The sequence below is a fragment of the Salmo trutta genome, unplaced genomic scaffold, assembly GCF_901001165.1.
Source record: "Salmo trutta unplaced genomic scaffold, fSalTru1.1, whole genome shotgun sequence".
Classification (NCBI taxonomy): domain Eukaryota; kingdom Metazoa; phylum Chordata; class Actinopteri; order Salmoniformes; family Salmonidae; genus Salmo; species Salmo trutta.
Window position 1 is genome coordinate 100,970 of NW_021822796.1, and position 16,348 is coordinate 117,317.

Sequence of the window (16,348 nt, forward strand, 5' to 3'; positions counted from 1 at the left end):
AGAGAAAAAATGAAAACAACATTGTCTGAAACGTTGGTAATTATTTTTGGATGCGTGTCTCTGACATTTTGTCGACATAAGTAAATAATTTAGTATTTCTACTGGTAAAGTCCAAAGAGCCCAATTACGGAGGGTTAATATTGCTGCATCATGTAAAAACATCCTTTTTTAATACTGAAGGAATATTCAAATGACTCGCCTTCATTATTCAAATATATTAGCAAAGTCATCACAGGGGGAAGAGAAGAGGAGATGGGGAATGATGCCGCTAGGAGACAAAACGAGAGAGAAAGAAAATCAATAAACAAGGGTAAAATCTGTTCTATAAGCTCTTATTTTGTATTGTCTTAATGCCAAATTCAAGGACTCCCTAAAACATTTACCACTACAAATATTAAGGCTGAAATATATTCACATTTTCTCAATACAATATTAAATGTTTGTTTATTTAAAACATTATAGCCATGATAATTTTGGAAATAGGATCAATGTTTTTCTATCTTTTTGTCCATTTACTCTAAATGATAATGGTTTAGTTGCTCTATATCAGTTCTAGCTGTTCATACAGGCCCAGTAGCAGTTAGCCACTTGATTGAAACAATAGCGACTCAAAGCTAGTTCTAGGAAACACTCTTGTCTCTTAATTGAAACAATAGCGACTCAAAGCTAGTTCAAGAAACACTCTTGTCTCTTAATTGAAACAATAGCGACTCAAAGCTAGTTCAAGAAACACTCTTGTCTCTTAATTGAAACAATAGCGACTCAAAGCTAGTTCAAGAAACACTCTTGTCTCTTAATTGAAACAATAGCGACTCAAAGCTAGTTCAAGAAACACTCTTGTCTCTTACTAAATACATATGTTACTAGATCAACGTTGGGCAAGAGTCTTTCATTCACCAAAATCCCACGGCTTTGTAAGAAACACAGCAAGGAAACAGAATCGGACAAATAACATTTCAAATTTAGCGAGGAGGGCAGGGGGACTTAATGTCTGCTAGAGGCAGCGTTGAGTGACATTTTATGGGTTTATTTTAATACGCTTTTATAGATCTCTATTGTGGTGCTGTGTTTTAAAAAAAAAACTCTGTTTTCACGGTTCACTCTGGGTGTTTGTTATTTAACGAAGAAGGAAGCTGGGGCCGGGGCGGCCGTTTAGGGCCCCATGGCCGGGCCCAGTGTTTAGCTCCAGTATCACAACTCGTATAGCCGTACAAAGTCAACATTACAAAGAGGTAACACATGTCGAGGTATGTTCGAAATTCGCCTTGTGCTGTGATCCGAAGATTCGAGGGCACACACACGATGTCAAAAAGAATGCATCCTATATCCTATTGCTACAGGCCACAGTGAAGAGGGGAGTTAGGGGGCTCTTTTCCTGCTTCCATGCTAATTTGTCCCTGGTCGATAGTGGAGTTGGCATGCATGTTGTCTGAATATGAACATATGTGTGCAAGTATATGTGTGGTGAGTTTGTGTGACTGAATGTATTTTTTTGCAGTCACACGGTGTGTGTGTACTATGTGTGTGTGTGTGTGTGTGTGTACTAGTGTGTGAGTGTCTGCAAGAGCCAGTTTGTTTGGTTTTTCCCTTACTTCAGCACATCTGAGAGAGCTTTTCTGGAGCTCCAGAGCCCTGTCCAAACAAAGATGGCCGAAGGACGGGAGGGCCGAGGGGTGGTGCTTTTTTTCTTTTCTTTTTTTTGAAAAAGGGGACAAAAAAGAGCCCTGCGAAAACCGGGAGGAGAGAAAACCGAGCCCCTGAGAAAGGCAGCTGGAAACACCAAGTCTTGTGGTTTCTTGTCCCCCCCCTCCACATCTCTTCATCCCCCTCCCCCCACTCTCCCCATCTTTTACCCCCCCTCCTCCCCCCTCTGGTCCAGCTGCACTTAGATGAGTCTGCTTGCTTCGTCCCCCAAACCCCCCCCCCCCCCCCCCACCAACCACCACTAGGCTGCCAGGACGAGAGAGAGTGTCGCAGCTGGTAATACTTACAGCCTTTACCGCGGTAACGCATGCGATCCATTAGGGCCAGCAAGGCCCCGACATGTTGTTCCTGCACCATACCCAGGCCGTGTTATTGTTAGGATGTGGTAAAATGATAAATATGGGAGGCAGGAATCAGAGTTGAGGGGACGGAGGGAGGTAGGTTGGAGTAACATGCAGCTCGTTAAGAGCGGTGCCACTGGCGCATGTTTCATGATTGGGTGGCAATAAAAAAGTCTGTCACAATTTGTTCAGATAATGACTTAATGCTAGAAGCCTGGAAGACACACAAACATATGTCGAGCGAGTCGTCGATAGCTTTATAATTGCTAAAAGGAGCCCCCCTCCAGTTCTTATGAGGTGGACCGACGGAGGGCCCCTGGGTGGTGGGTTGGTAATTTGGTCGGGTCGATTTACAGGATGGCAATCAAATCCCTGGCAACCAACCATCCTCACTGTTGCATATGTTGAGTCTGTTTCACTCTGAGTTTTACAACTTGGAACTCCAGTGCAGCAAGTCATTCAAGCCCATAGTTGTGGATTGGAAGTTGAAGTTGCCCTGCGGGTGTGAAGTTCTATAGAGAACTGCAATGTTTAGATACTGAAATACTGGTATGCATCGCCAAGACTAAATATTAGTGTGCACTTGGCACTTTCGGAGAGGTTCGCTGTCGCAACAGGTCCTCCTCTCTCTTTCTCTCTCTCACACTCTCTCTCTCGCTCTCTTTTTCTCTCCTCTCTCTGTCCCCACTCCTCCCTCTCTCTCTCTTTCTCTGTCTCCACTCCTGTCTCTCTCCCCCCTTTCTCTCTCTCTCTCGTGGTGACTGACCTGTGACACTGAGACATTGTCTCACCTCTACTTCAGTCCCTCTATCTGTGAACTTTGTAAAGGCAGATAAAGAAGTAAGCTCCCAGATGGACTTTCCTTTAGTCACCGGCTACATTCCTCTCCTTCTCCGTGTGGCTGGGGTGTGGGAGGGACACTTGCACATTTGTCACTGCACTAATGTAGCCATGGGGTTTGAGTACAGCGCAGAGTCTCTCTCTCACTAGCGTGTTTCAGTGGTGTGTGTATAGTCTAATGGAAAGAATGCTTACCTTGGGATAGCAGGATCTGAACTGGGGACTTCCTGTACGGATCAGGAGCCGGCATCTCACTATGCAGGTAAATACAGACAACAGCTGAGACATCCAGTAGTTCAGGGCTTTGAATGGCATGGCAACATGGAGGTGAGGACATGTCATCTGAATGTCCCGAGGTCAAAGGTCAGATGGAACTTGGATTGGAACTGGACGTTTTAAATGACCTTATTTGGATTATTTTCGTGCAAGCTTGTGTTGATGTCATAACGGAACGGTCATTACGGAGTGTCCAGTGATACACCCAAAAAGTGTTTGTTTGTGGTTGTGAATGCTGTCTAAGGACAAAGTCCTCCTGATTCAACATAGCTTGTATTATCACAGCTGGTCTGTGAGGAAACCCAGGTGTTTAGATGCTAATGTCTACTCTGACATATTTGTTTGCACATAGCTCCTCAGAAAGAAACAAATATTGCGCTGTGGGTCGTGGGTCTTGAACCCAGGTCAATCAATAACATAACACACGGGAGTTTTCAGTTTATACAAAACCCCACACTTACATAACCTGGAGATTACTTACAAACAATTAGAACAGGCTTTTGGCTACGAAAAGAAAAGGGGGCGAAATAAAAAATATTAAGCTATTTGCAAGATTAAATCTAGGAGCTCTTCCAATACTTCTCAGGTTTGGTGGGGGCTTGGAGTATGAATTAGGAGTTAGGAGCAGAAGGGTGTGTGTGTGTGTGTAGTGTGGTGGGGACCGGCGCGCTGACTAAAAGTTCACCAGGGGAGTCTCCTGTCCCAGCCGGCTGTCGTCAGGTTCCCGTCACCCGCCTCCCTCCTTGTGTGTCCCGTCGCCCACGCCAACAACCGTCGACAACGGAGAAGTCCCCTCCTGGCGGGGTCGCCGAGGGTGCGAGATGTTTAGGCTCTGACTAATACCTCCGTGTGTGTGTCCAGTGTGTGTGTGTTTAGGAGAGAGAGCAGATGCTGCTGGTCATCTCTCCCCCTCTCACATACACACACTTTCATCCCTAACACTCCTCCACTCCGCCAAAAAACATCCCCTCCCTCCCTCCCTCGCTCCCTCCCTCTCTCGCTCCCTCCCTCCCCTCCTCGCTCCCTTCTTTCTTCTCCTCACTTCTCTGGACCTGCTACTGCTCTCTAGCACCAACATGCTGGCGGTCACACTGTGTGGTCGTGTCACTCCTTCAGTTACTCCCAGACTCAGCCGAGCATGTTTTCATACCATATGCAGTACAGTTGAAGACTATAACACGCATATACTGACTTATTGCTCGGCTTCATGTGTAGAGTTACACTATAAGACTAGAGTGGGCCTATGTCATGAACCTGTTCTTTTGAATTCTGTGACTACATGTCACCACTTCTCTCGAGGTCACTGCCTTGTCTCTGCAGGTGTACGTTAGTGGGTGATGTTGTTTGTGCCAGATTTGACTAAACCACTGATAGTGTGTTGGGTAATCAGTGCAGATGTCAGGGCCTGCAGAGGAGACGTGTCGCCCTTATCTGGTGAGGAGGGACACTCTCTGACTAGGCTGAAGGTCGGGGGGGGGGGGGGGGGTGGAGTCAACGCAGGTGTGCGACATGCAACTCTGTCCCCCTCCTCCACACTCCTCCTCTCCACTCAGTTTTAGAGAATGATCAGAAAATGTGTCAATTATTAATTCTTGTCAATAAGGCTGCGTTTAAACAGGCAGACCAATTCTGATCTTTTTTCACTAATTGCTCTTTTGACCAAACAAAATATCAGAATTGGGCTACATTTGTAAATGCAGCCTGAGAGATATTTAGATAACCTGAAAAGGTATCGGTAACATTATTGGTGGAATTTCCCCCCCAGTGCTTTTAGAATCTGTATTTTGTTTTATTGTTAATCTTTCAAAGGGAGTGTGACTGTGTCTGATTCCAACTTTTAGTAATTGAAGACTCCTTTATAAGCGATCTGAATCTAAGGAACTTGAATGAGAGTCAAAGTCCTGCTATTTGGAGGGGAACTCCACTCAACAATGTGGAGTTCTATTTCACTTGCGTTAGTTGCTGTACATTGAATACGATAATACAGACAGAACTCCCTGAGTGTACTCTGTGATCAGGGTTCCTTCTATGTGTGTGGTTTGTAATCAGGGGACTAGCTTATTATCTGGGTACATTGAACAGTAAAATGTTCAGTAAGAGTAGGAATAACAGGTGAGAGCTATACTCCCTCCTCTAGAGTCATTTCATGGGAATTCTTTTTCTGCAGACTCAATTCTTTGTAGTTGTTTTTCTTCCTGTTGTGAGCGTGAGGTATCATAAAAGAAAATCACCCAGTGTGACTTCTATGCAAAACAAAAACAGACATTTAAAAATAAAAACGCATTTTCCTGTAACATTTTCCTAAACACACTGAAGCCATAAATCTCTCCTTCTACCTTACACTGATAACTCTACTGAGGAGTTGTCTGTACGTTCTACACCTGTTGTATTCTGCGCGTGTGACAAATACATTATGATTTCATTTTAATAATAACTCTACTAATAATAACTTTATTAATAATGTATTATTAGTTTATTAATAACACCGTTCATTACCAACAACGTATCATACATTCTGTTCAGAGTGCTCCTCTGGTACTGTGCTCCCTGCCTGGCCTGTCCGTCTGTCTGCCTGTGTCCATGTCCACCATCTGTGGGTGAGGAATGCGGCGAGCCAGACAAAAGGATTGGCAGAGTCCTCTCTCCGTCTGTACTCCCAGTGCCTCCAGATAGCTATAAAACACCTGGACAAGACCAGCAGGTGACGGCAGCAGGCTAGGGGGGTTTAGGTGGGGGGAGGAGATAGAGATCAGTGACAGGCCGTCCTCCCGCCCCTATCCAGAACCTCCTCACCCCTTCCTTACCTTACTACCTTATTCCGCAATTTCCCCCCTTTTCCCACCCACCCTCCTTTGCCCTACCAACAATCCACCCTCCACCACACTGGCCCCCTACCTACTGTATAGCCTGCGTCCATCCCTCCACCCCTCCCTCCAAGCCCTCCTTCGGCTCTTTGAACTCCACTAGTATCTCTGGACAGTGCTGTCACTGGGCACATGGTTTGATCTCTGGCTTTGAGGAGAGCCAAGAGGGACCATGGCCTGGGCTGGTCTGAACACAAAGAGATTGTCCACTCCTCTCTCTCTCCCTATGTTCAGAAATGTATACAAGGGAGGGAGGGAGATCAATGGAGGCTCCCTCCACCCCTCCACCACTCCTCCACTTGATATGATTAACACCTCCCTGTTTGAGATGACATCACATTTGTATCTATCTAGTGTGTTAGCTGAGAGCAGTAGAATGACTGGTGAGGATAAGCAGATTTGAGGATTTTCCATTGAACTGTCCTCTCTAACTCACTCTCTATCTGTGTGTGTGTGTGTGTGTGTGTGTCTCAGTCTCTGTCTTACACAATAAGATAGCCAGCTGGGTCCTTTCATTATGAAGCATGACTATCCTGGAATACACTCAGACTCACCAAGTTTCATCATGGATCCCATTTTACCTACGTGTCTTTGAGAAGTGTTCACATCACCCCCAGAATATCTGTCTTCCTGTGACTCCCCTTAGCCACAGTAAAGGAGAATACGTATCGATAGAACTATCTGGTTTTGTGTGACTACAATCTCACAGGGTAGATCTGTTAGTGGGGGTGTACTTTCGAAATACTGTGAGTACTTTCAGCTGACACAAACACAAATATTAGGTCTATAATAGTTCAAAGTTGAGGTAGGGTATTACTATATTTATTAATCTTTGGGGTATATATTTGTTCTCATATATCCATATATGTAAAATAATAATACTGAAAGCCACTAGCAACAGATGACAACACAAGTTCGAAATCAAAGGTAAAATGTCTAACATCTCATCTCCGTTTTCTAGCTTTTCTTCCAAGCCGGTCAGTACCGGCTTTCATTTCATTGTCACGACGTCGACAGGACAAAAACATTGTCGCTGTCACGTCTCTCTCTGTCTCTCCAATACCCATGAGGCCTTGCAGTCTGTCTGATGTCTCAGAACTGGCATGTGACCCGTTCGCTGTCATCGCCGTCGTCTCAGGTCTCAGGAACACTAGGATCTTAGTCCAGGACTCTGGGGACTCTATACGGGCCGTATAGGATCGCTGGTATGCCGCTTCGCCGCTGCGCTGTCACAGCTGGCGATGAAATCCGATCAAGTATGGCATATAAGGCACAACAGGAATGAGAGGGGCGCGCCAAAAACATCTGAAATTCATCTGTCTTCATCTTCCCCCCTAATCCCTTATTTCTTCGTGTTTATTTTATTCTCGTTTTTCTTTCTTCCAGTATGGTGCTTCTCTGCTCAGATGTAAGCAGTGTTGTGCTTAACATAACTTGAGAGAGAGAATGAATGTAAACAAGGTGTCTAATTGGCCTGACTTGATCACAATAAAGGTGGGGGGGGGGTAGATTAGGGAGCAAAAAGACATGGACAGACTGACCCAACATGGGAACAACAGACAGGGTTATTCCTGATTGTATTCGTAAAAAAAAGAAAGAGAAGAAAGAAAAAGAGGGGTCCCAGGTGAACACAGGAAACACATGCTTTTCTTCTTCTCCTCCTTCGGTAATCCACTGGAGACTCACGCCCCATTTAGTTCCACATTAGCATAACTCTGGTCCCTCTGCCCCGTGTCAGAGCCCAGTCGCACAGCTGCACATAGGACAGGGGCCTCTGCCATTGCGGCTGCGAGCCGTGGGGCTCAAAGCAAACCAGAACTGACATGGAGGACTGGTGTTGTGCTGTGGGGATTTCAAAGGCAAAAGGAGAGGCCTGTATTCGAAGTTGACTACATTTTCCCTTTCCCTTGTAACCGGGAGTTTTATACCAAAAGCCTGAGAACAAATGATTAATCGTTGTTTACTCAGCAGCATTTTGGAATTGGAAGGCAAGAAAGTTCCGTTTTAAGTCAGACCCAACGTATAAAGCCAAACAAGCTAAAATTTGCCTCTGAATTTGTGGCGTGCTGCGTCTGCTACAAAGACCTCCTTTATCCCACACACTTTTATTTGTCACCTGGTTTCAATATGGACTCTGTGAAGTCCTGAGACTATCTCTCCGAGAGAGAGCCGGGGCCTGCTTTATGACACGCACCGTGCCTGCTTTCCCTGCACATGTTGGACACACATTTCTGGCAGGAAGCGGACAGCGTTTCAGCAGCTAACTCATGGATGAGATGGTATCTTGCGGGTGGAAGAGAGGACAAGATGCTCCCAGTGTTTTACAGTGACCTGTGCATACACATTTAAGTCGGAGCTGCTGCGGACACACACACACACACACACACAGACAGACACACACAGACAGGAATCTCATTTAACTCTCGGCTTTGCTTTACTCTCTACCAAAGAAATGTGGTCTGTGGTTCCATGTTCAACATGAAAAAAGGTTTCAATTAAATCTGAGACAGGGAACAATAACCATCCAGCCTCTCCCAGCTGGTCTGGCTGGCTTCCCTCTGCATGCATGGAGGACACAGTGTGGAGGAGTGGAGTTAAGGGGGGGACTTTTGGGACGGGGACAAGTGGGATTTTGTACTGTAATAGAGGACACAAAGGGGCTGTTAGGGAGTGGACATTTTAGGGTGGGAGTGGAGTTGGACATTAAAAAGGATAATGAAGGTTTCAGAGTTGACATTGAAATAGGTCGAGGGTTAACGGAAGTGACATTTAAAGGTGTCATATAATAACGGAGGTGACAGTGAATATCATGTAGATGTCTCTACGTTACCAGGACAGTTCTGAGGCCATAGGAGTTAACGGAATGGACATTGGAGAGAAAAAGTAGCCCATTCCCCTGCTGCTCATTTTTCTACTGATTAAGGATGACCCTCCCCACAGCACACACACACACACACACACACACACACACACACACACACACACACACACACACACACACACACACACACACACACACAAACACACACACACACACACGTTCACCCCCCTCTCTGTGTCCTTTCCCTCACCATCCCCTTTTAGCAGTGAGCTAGAGAGGAAACCCTGGCGAGACACTATAGTGACTAATGCTCCAGTATCTGGCCAGCCAGGCTGCTGATAACACAACCCCCCGCTCCACCGCAGGGCTGCGGGGACCAACATGAACGACCGTGCAGGACCAGACCCAGCCCAGACCCTGGCCACAGAGACACCAGAGAGAGAGCGAGAGAGAGGGGGAGGAACCCCTCTATCTCCCTCACTCCCATCCTCTAGTCCTGTTAAAGGACAACTTTGTTTCACATCCGCTACTCCCCTCTTGTGTTGTAGACAGTCTCTAGTGTAGGTAAGAACACACACTGCAAATAATCTAGACAGTCTCTAGTGTAGGTAAGAACACACACTGCAAATAATCTAGACAGTCTCTAGTGTAGGTAAGAACACACACTGCAAATAATCTAGACAGTCTCTAGTGTAGGTAAGAACACACACTGCAAATAATCTAGACACTCTCTAGTGTAGGTAAGAACACACACTCCAAATAATATAGACAGTCTCTAGTGTAGGTAAGAACACACACTGCAAATAATCTAGACAGTCTCTAGTGTAGGTAAGAACACACACTGCAAATAATCTAGACAAATAAAATAAAATGTTATTGGTCACATACACATGGTTAGCAGATGTTATTGCAAGTCTAGCAAAATGCTTGTGCTTCTGGTCTGACAGTGCAGTAATATCTAACAAGTAATCTAACAATTCCACAACAACTACCTAATACACACAAATCTAAGTAAAGGAATGGAATAAGAATATGTACATATAAATATATGGATGAGCAATGAGAGCGACCATAGGCAAGATGCAATAGATGATATAAAATACAGTTTATACATATGAGCTGAGTAATGCAAGACATGTAAACATTATTAAAGTGACTAGTGATCCGTTTATTAAAGTGGCCAATGATTTCAAGTCTGTGTATGTAGGCAGCAGCCTCTCTGTGCTAGTGATGGCTATGTAACAGTCTGAAGGCCTTGAGATAGAAGCTGTTTTTCAGTCTCTCTGTCCCAGCTTTGATGCACCTGTACTGACCTCGCCTTCTGGATGGTAGCGGTGTGAACAGGCAGTCTCTAGTGTAGGTATGAACACACACTCCAAATAATCTAGATATTCTCTAGTGTAGGTATGAACACACACTCCACATAGTCTAGACAGTTTCTAATGTAGGTATGAACACACACTCCAAATAAACTAGACAGTCTCTAGTGTAGGTATGAACACACACTCCATATAATCTAGACAGTCTCTAGTGTAGGTATGAACACACACTCCAAATAAACTAGACAGTCTCTAGTGTAGGTATGAACACACACTCCAAATAATCTAGACAGTCTCTAGTGTAGGTATGAACACACACTCCAAATAAACTAGACAGTTTCTAGTGTAGGTATGAACACACACTCCAAATAATCTAGACACTTTCTAGTGTAGGTATGAACACACACTCCAAATAAACTAGACAGTCTCTAGTGTAGGTATGAACACACACTCCAAATAATCTAGACAGTCTCTAGTGTAGGTATGAACACACACCAAATAATCTAGACAGTCTCTAGTGTAGGTATGAACACACACTCCAAATAAACTAGACAGTCTCTAGTGTAGGTATGAACACACACTCCAAATAATCTAGACAGTTTCTAGTGTAGGTATGAACACACACTCCAAATAATCTAGACAGTCTCTAGTGTAGGTATGAACACACACTCCAAATAACTAGACAGTCTCTAGTGTAGGTATGAACACACACTCCAAATAATCTAGACAGTTTCTAGTGTAGGTATGAACACACACTCCAAATAATCTAGACAGTCTCTAGTGTAGGTATGAACACACACTCCAAATAATCTAGACAGTTTCTAGTGTAGGTATGAACACACACTCCAAATAATCTAGACAGTTTCTAGTGTAGGTATGAACACACACTCCAAATAAACTAGACAGTCTCTAGTGTAGGTATGAACACACACTCCAAATAATATAGAGTGTGTTAGCCAAGAGCAGTAGTAGGCTGGTGACGGAGGCAGATTATTTCTCTGTCTTTCTTCCCTTCTCTTTCTCTCTATCTCTGTCTCTCTCTCGTTATCTGTCTCTCTCTTTCTCTTTCTCTCCTTCTCCAATCTATCTTTCTCTCTCTCTCTCTCTCTCCCTCCCTCTCTCTCTTTCTCCTCTCGCTCTCTCTCTCTCCATCTCTCTCTCTCCTTCTCCTCTCTCTCCTTCTCCTCTCTCTCTCTCTCTCTCTCTGCAACCTGTCTCTCTTTCTCTCTCTCTCTCCCTCTCTCTCTCCTTCTCCTCTCGCTCTCTCTCTCCATCTCTCTCTCTCTCCTTCTCCTCTCTCTCTCTCTCCTTCTCCTCTCTCTCTCTCCTTCTCCTCTCTCTCTCTCTGCAACCGGTCTCTCTCTCTCTCTCTCTCCTTCTCCTCTCTCCCCCCAGTGTCTGTTCAGCAGAAGATGTGCCCTTCTCCTCTAACTAGCCTGTAATACTTCAGCCTGTCTGGTTAATGGGGAGATATGAGAGGTGCTATTAGGCTGCTAGGCTAACATAATAAGTCATTGATTAGAAGGCCTTGTCACAGCAGCAGCACAGCAGACACCAGGGCTCTAATTGCTATATTAGACGATCTCCTTAACTATCTCGTCAACCATCACACAGCCCCAGCGTGTAAACAGGGGGTGCATGTGTGTGATATTTCATTTTATCTCTGGCTGCCGCTGTTTTATACAATGGCTTTAGCAAGTGGCAATTAGGATTGCGGACTGTGTTGTTGTGCCGTGTAGCATTTAATGCTGGTTTGAGGAAAAACTGACAACTTTGACCTCTGTGTTGGGGTTAGTTTTTGTGTCGTAACATGATAGGAAGTGGAGATCAGATTGTTTTGAGGAAGTAGTAGTGTGTGTAATAAATAGAGAATCGGCCGATGTCAATCCAGCCTGTTAGCAAGCAGGACAAATCCAGCCTGTTAGCAAGCAGGACAAATCCAACCTGTTAGCAAGCAGGACAAATCCAGCCTGTTAGCAAGCAGGACAATCCAACCTGTTAGCAAGCAGGACAAATCCAGCCTGTTAGCAAGCAGGACAAATCCAGCCTGTTAGCAAGCAGGACAAATCCAGCCTGTTAGCAAGCAGGACAAATCCAGCCTGTTAGCAAGCAGGACAAATCCAACCTGTTAGCAAGCAGGACAAATCCAGCCTGTTAGCAAGCAGGACAAATCCAGCCTGTTAGCAAGCAGGACAAATCCAACCTGTTAGCAAGCAGGACAAATCCAGCCTGTTAGCAAGCAGGACAAATCCAACCTGTTAGCAAGCAGGACACATCAGCCGTTAGCAAGCAGGACAAATCCAGCCTGTTAGCAAGCAGGACAAATCCAACCTGTTAGCAAGCAGGACAAATCCAGCCTGTTAGCAAGCAGGACAAATCCAGCCTGTTAGCAAGCAGTACAAATCCAACCTGTTAGCAAGCAGGACAAATCCAGCCTGTTAGCAAGCAGGACAAATCCAACCTGTTAGCAAGCAGGACAAATCCAGCCTGTTAGCAAGCAGGACAAATCCAGCCTGTTAGCAAGCAGGACAAATCCAGCCTGTTAGCAAGCAGGACAATCCAGCCTGTTAGCAAGCAGGACAAATCCAGCCTGTTAGCAAGCAGGACAAATCCAGCCTGTTAGCAAGCAGGACAAATCCAGCCTGTTAGCAAGCATGACAAATCCAACCTGTTAGCAAGCAGGACAAATCCAGCCTGTTAGCAAGTAGGACAAATCCAGCCTGTTAGCAAGCAGGAAAAAAGTTTTAAAAAGTAGTAAAAAAAGTAAACACTGATTCAGCTCTCATGTCGAGCCGGAAGGGAGACAAACAACAGTAGCAGAAAGCAAAACCGGCACCCTCTACAGATTAGCTACATGGTTGAAACCACACCTGTGATAGACAACCAGTTTGACACACTAAAGGTGTAATCCCCGTCCCCACCTTGCCAAAAACTAAACAATGTCCCTGTCTGCCCAGATGCCAACCTGCTGGGCGGATGTGGTGGGATTTGGTGTAATTTCATGGTTAATCTGGGATTAGCTCGTGTTCACTTTGATACCTCCCTCCTGCTAATCTGGTTTAAAACACCTAGGGGATTTAATCCTATTACGGTCACGGTCATGTTATGGTCACGGTCATGTTACAGTGGAGTGGCACTTTATACTTGACGTACTGCAGTCGAATGACATGGCTAATACCGTGTGGCATGAGGGATTACATGTAGTCATGGTTACAGCATGTCATTCTGTTTGATATTCAGTCCTACGAAACGTTGACTACTTGTACTACAGTACAGAACAGGTACAATACACTAGCAAAGGTTAGAATGTTACTTGTATGTATAAGTGTGTCCTTTTCCATGTGCAGTGATGGTATGAATGCTGGTTCATGTGATTGTGTTATTGCTGTCCCTCAGTGATGTGTAACTGCTGATGGGGTGTTTTGTGCATGGGTTCTTGTGAAATATGGGTCAGCTGCATCATGGACTATGACCTACGACCCTGTGTGTGTGTGTGTGTGTGTGTCGCGTCACTGTCCCACTGCCGGTCACAGGCGATAAATCAGCTGCAGTGAGATAAGAGAGTGTGTGTTGTAAATTGGTGAAGTTCCTAAAGTGATTCTGGGACATGACTGTAGTGTAAGAGCTGTGTGTCACGATGTGTGCTGCGAGTCGGGTAGCAAGTTCAGGGACTGAGTGTTTTAATAAAATAAACGGAGCATAATACAAAATAAGAAAGACGGACAACGCACAGACATGACACAGGAACAGAAACAATAAGGCCTGGGGAAGGAACCAAAGGGAGTGACATAGGGAAGGTAATCAGGGAGGTGATGGAGTCAGGTGCGCGTAACGATGGTGACAGGTGTGCTCCATAACGAGCAGCCCGGTGACCTAGAGGCCGGAGAGCGAGCACACGTGACAGTATGTTACTATGAGGTTGATGTAACGTTAGAAGAGCTTTTCACCTTTGCTTTTGTGATGACTCTCTCTGTGCAGAGAAGAGCGGCAGACTTATTCTTAAGTGGGGCTAAGACGCACGTTCTTTATCGGCACGCATGTGCACACGTACGCACGCATGTACTGTATGCACACACACCCTCGTGCACACACACCCTCGTGCATACACACGTGATGACAAAGAACCTTGGATATGATTGTGATTTTCCTGTCAAAATAAAGAGGCCGCAATCATATCCATCATCTACTATAATACACATCCTTCCCTTTTACAAGCGTGGTTGAATGTTTTCCTCTGTCGTTTCTGTGATTACAGAAGATCTTACAGCCCTAAGCAGTCTAACACAGAAACACAGATTTTAGACATTTGGGATTGACTCCACATCCTTTTCACCAAACGTGAAACATACAATCCGCATGCTGTTGAATCCGTGCTATTTCTACCAAGTTATTTATTTATGTTATCAACACCTCAGGCTCCATTCGGTCTGTGATTCAGGATTGTGAGTCGATGGCTACAAAAATATTGGAAGGAAAAATGTTAGCGCTGACTGGCTGTTTTAGAATTAAACTCTTCCTGGAAAAGGGATAATTTCCATAGCAGGGTCTTGCTTCGCTAATACGCTACAACCACAAATATTCCCCCCCTCCCCTTTAAGCAATTTGTCTTTGAAGACAGAGAGGGTTTTCGATGTAATTATTATCATTTATCAATTTCATCTTTAACATAACAATGGACTGATAAGGCAAGGGGTGCCAACGTTGATTAATATCCATTTTTGGCTTTTGGGGATTTTTCCTCCCTTCTTTTTTTCCCCCTTTTTCTCTCTCTCCCTCGTTTCTATTACAGAGTCCTCTATGCCTTCCAGAATTCGTGTCAATGAGAAATTTGTGGCTTGGAGCTGTGTATATTTAGAAACCTCTAACACAGTCATTTTTCTAAATCCTTGTTCATGGTGGGTATTGTTGGTATTTAACGTGGTTACACAGACCCCACAGAAGAATGGTGTGAGGCGGACCATATGCCAACTATGTTTAGTTGTCAAATCTTACATTTCCATCAGTGAAATCCACACTATGAACCTCCACCATAGAGGTGTGAATTAGCTTAACATTTAAAGCAACTTCCTGTAAACACAGACCTCTTCTTCCTGTAAAATGGACGTCTTGACCTGTAGACTTTGAAGCACTTATGATTGACAGTGATGCCTTATCAGACCAGAGCTTCAGATTCTGGTGGACTGAGTTGGACTCTCCTGAGCTGTCTAGACACTTAACCTCTAACTGCTAAAAGCTTTTAGGGGTCAGCTCCAGTTCAGCCTCTAGTATTGAGTAATGGTGACTTAGTCAAAACAAGTGAGATATTCAATGAGGAGAAAAGGAAACAGTTTCTGTCAGTTCAGGTGGGGTCAGGTTATGAATTCATTAAATAATTCATATTAGTTAACACAAAGGGTATTGTGGGAAATCTGGTGACAGTGAATTCGTCAGAGGGCTTTAACAGGGACTGACAGGGGAAATTAATATTACAATTGTAATATTAAAATGTAATTGAATAAACAAATTGTACTATGCTGAAACAATTCAAAGCTATTGCAGTACATAAATCTCGTTGAGAAATGAGCTCGCTGTGTGACTGTGCGTTGATGTGTTACTGGTGTGCAGCTGTTACAGTGTCTATCCGTGAAACCCTTCAGTTCTGTTTGTGTGACTGCTTGATTGATGAGTGCTCTGTAGTGCTCTGTAGCCTGAGCTCTGTCCTCTCCCTGCTCCCTCCATCTCTCTCTCTGTCTCTGTCTGTATGATCAGTTGATTGACATGGCCTTCCTCTCTCCCTCTCCCCCTGTGTCTCTACAGGCCATTCGCTGCACTCTGGTGAACTGCACCTGTGAGTGTTTCCAGCCAGGAAAGATCCACCTGCGTACATGTGACCAGTGCAAGCACGGCTGGGTGGCTCACGGTAAGAGACGGCCATTTTGAATTCTGCCGACCTACTAACCAGCGTGATGGGAGTCACTGTGTCCAGGATTATCTGTACAGTAGTTGTAATATGAAATATTATTTTTTTAAATTACAAGAAGATCATGTGGTATGGTAGGAAATAATTTCAACAATAGTGTATCACTGCAATATTGCAATAGTTTGTCATATTAGTCTCTCTCTCTCTCTCTCTCTCTCTCTCTCTCTCTCTCTCTCTCTCTCGCTATCTTTCGTTATCTCTCTGCCTCTTTAGTCCTGTGAAGT

General features: G+C 44.7%; 1 protein-coding gene across 1 annotated transcript in view; it reads left to right on the forward strand.

Annotated features, from left to right (window-relative positions):
• The window catches only part of LOC115184922 (cell wall integrity and stress response component 1), a gene marked incomplete at its 5' end in the record, with an annotated part of 88,794 nt that extends 72,691 nt beyond the window's left edge, over positions 1 to 16,103 (forward strand). Inside the window, 1 exon segment of the mRNA XM_029745493.1 lies at positions 15,962 to 16,103. Coding sequence (XP_029601353.1) covers positions 15,962 to 16,084 — 123 coding nt within the window.
• Between the last annotated feature and the right edge of the window lie 245 nt (positions 16,104 to 16,348).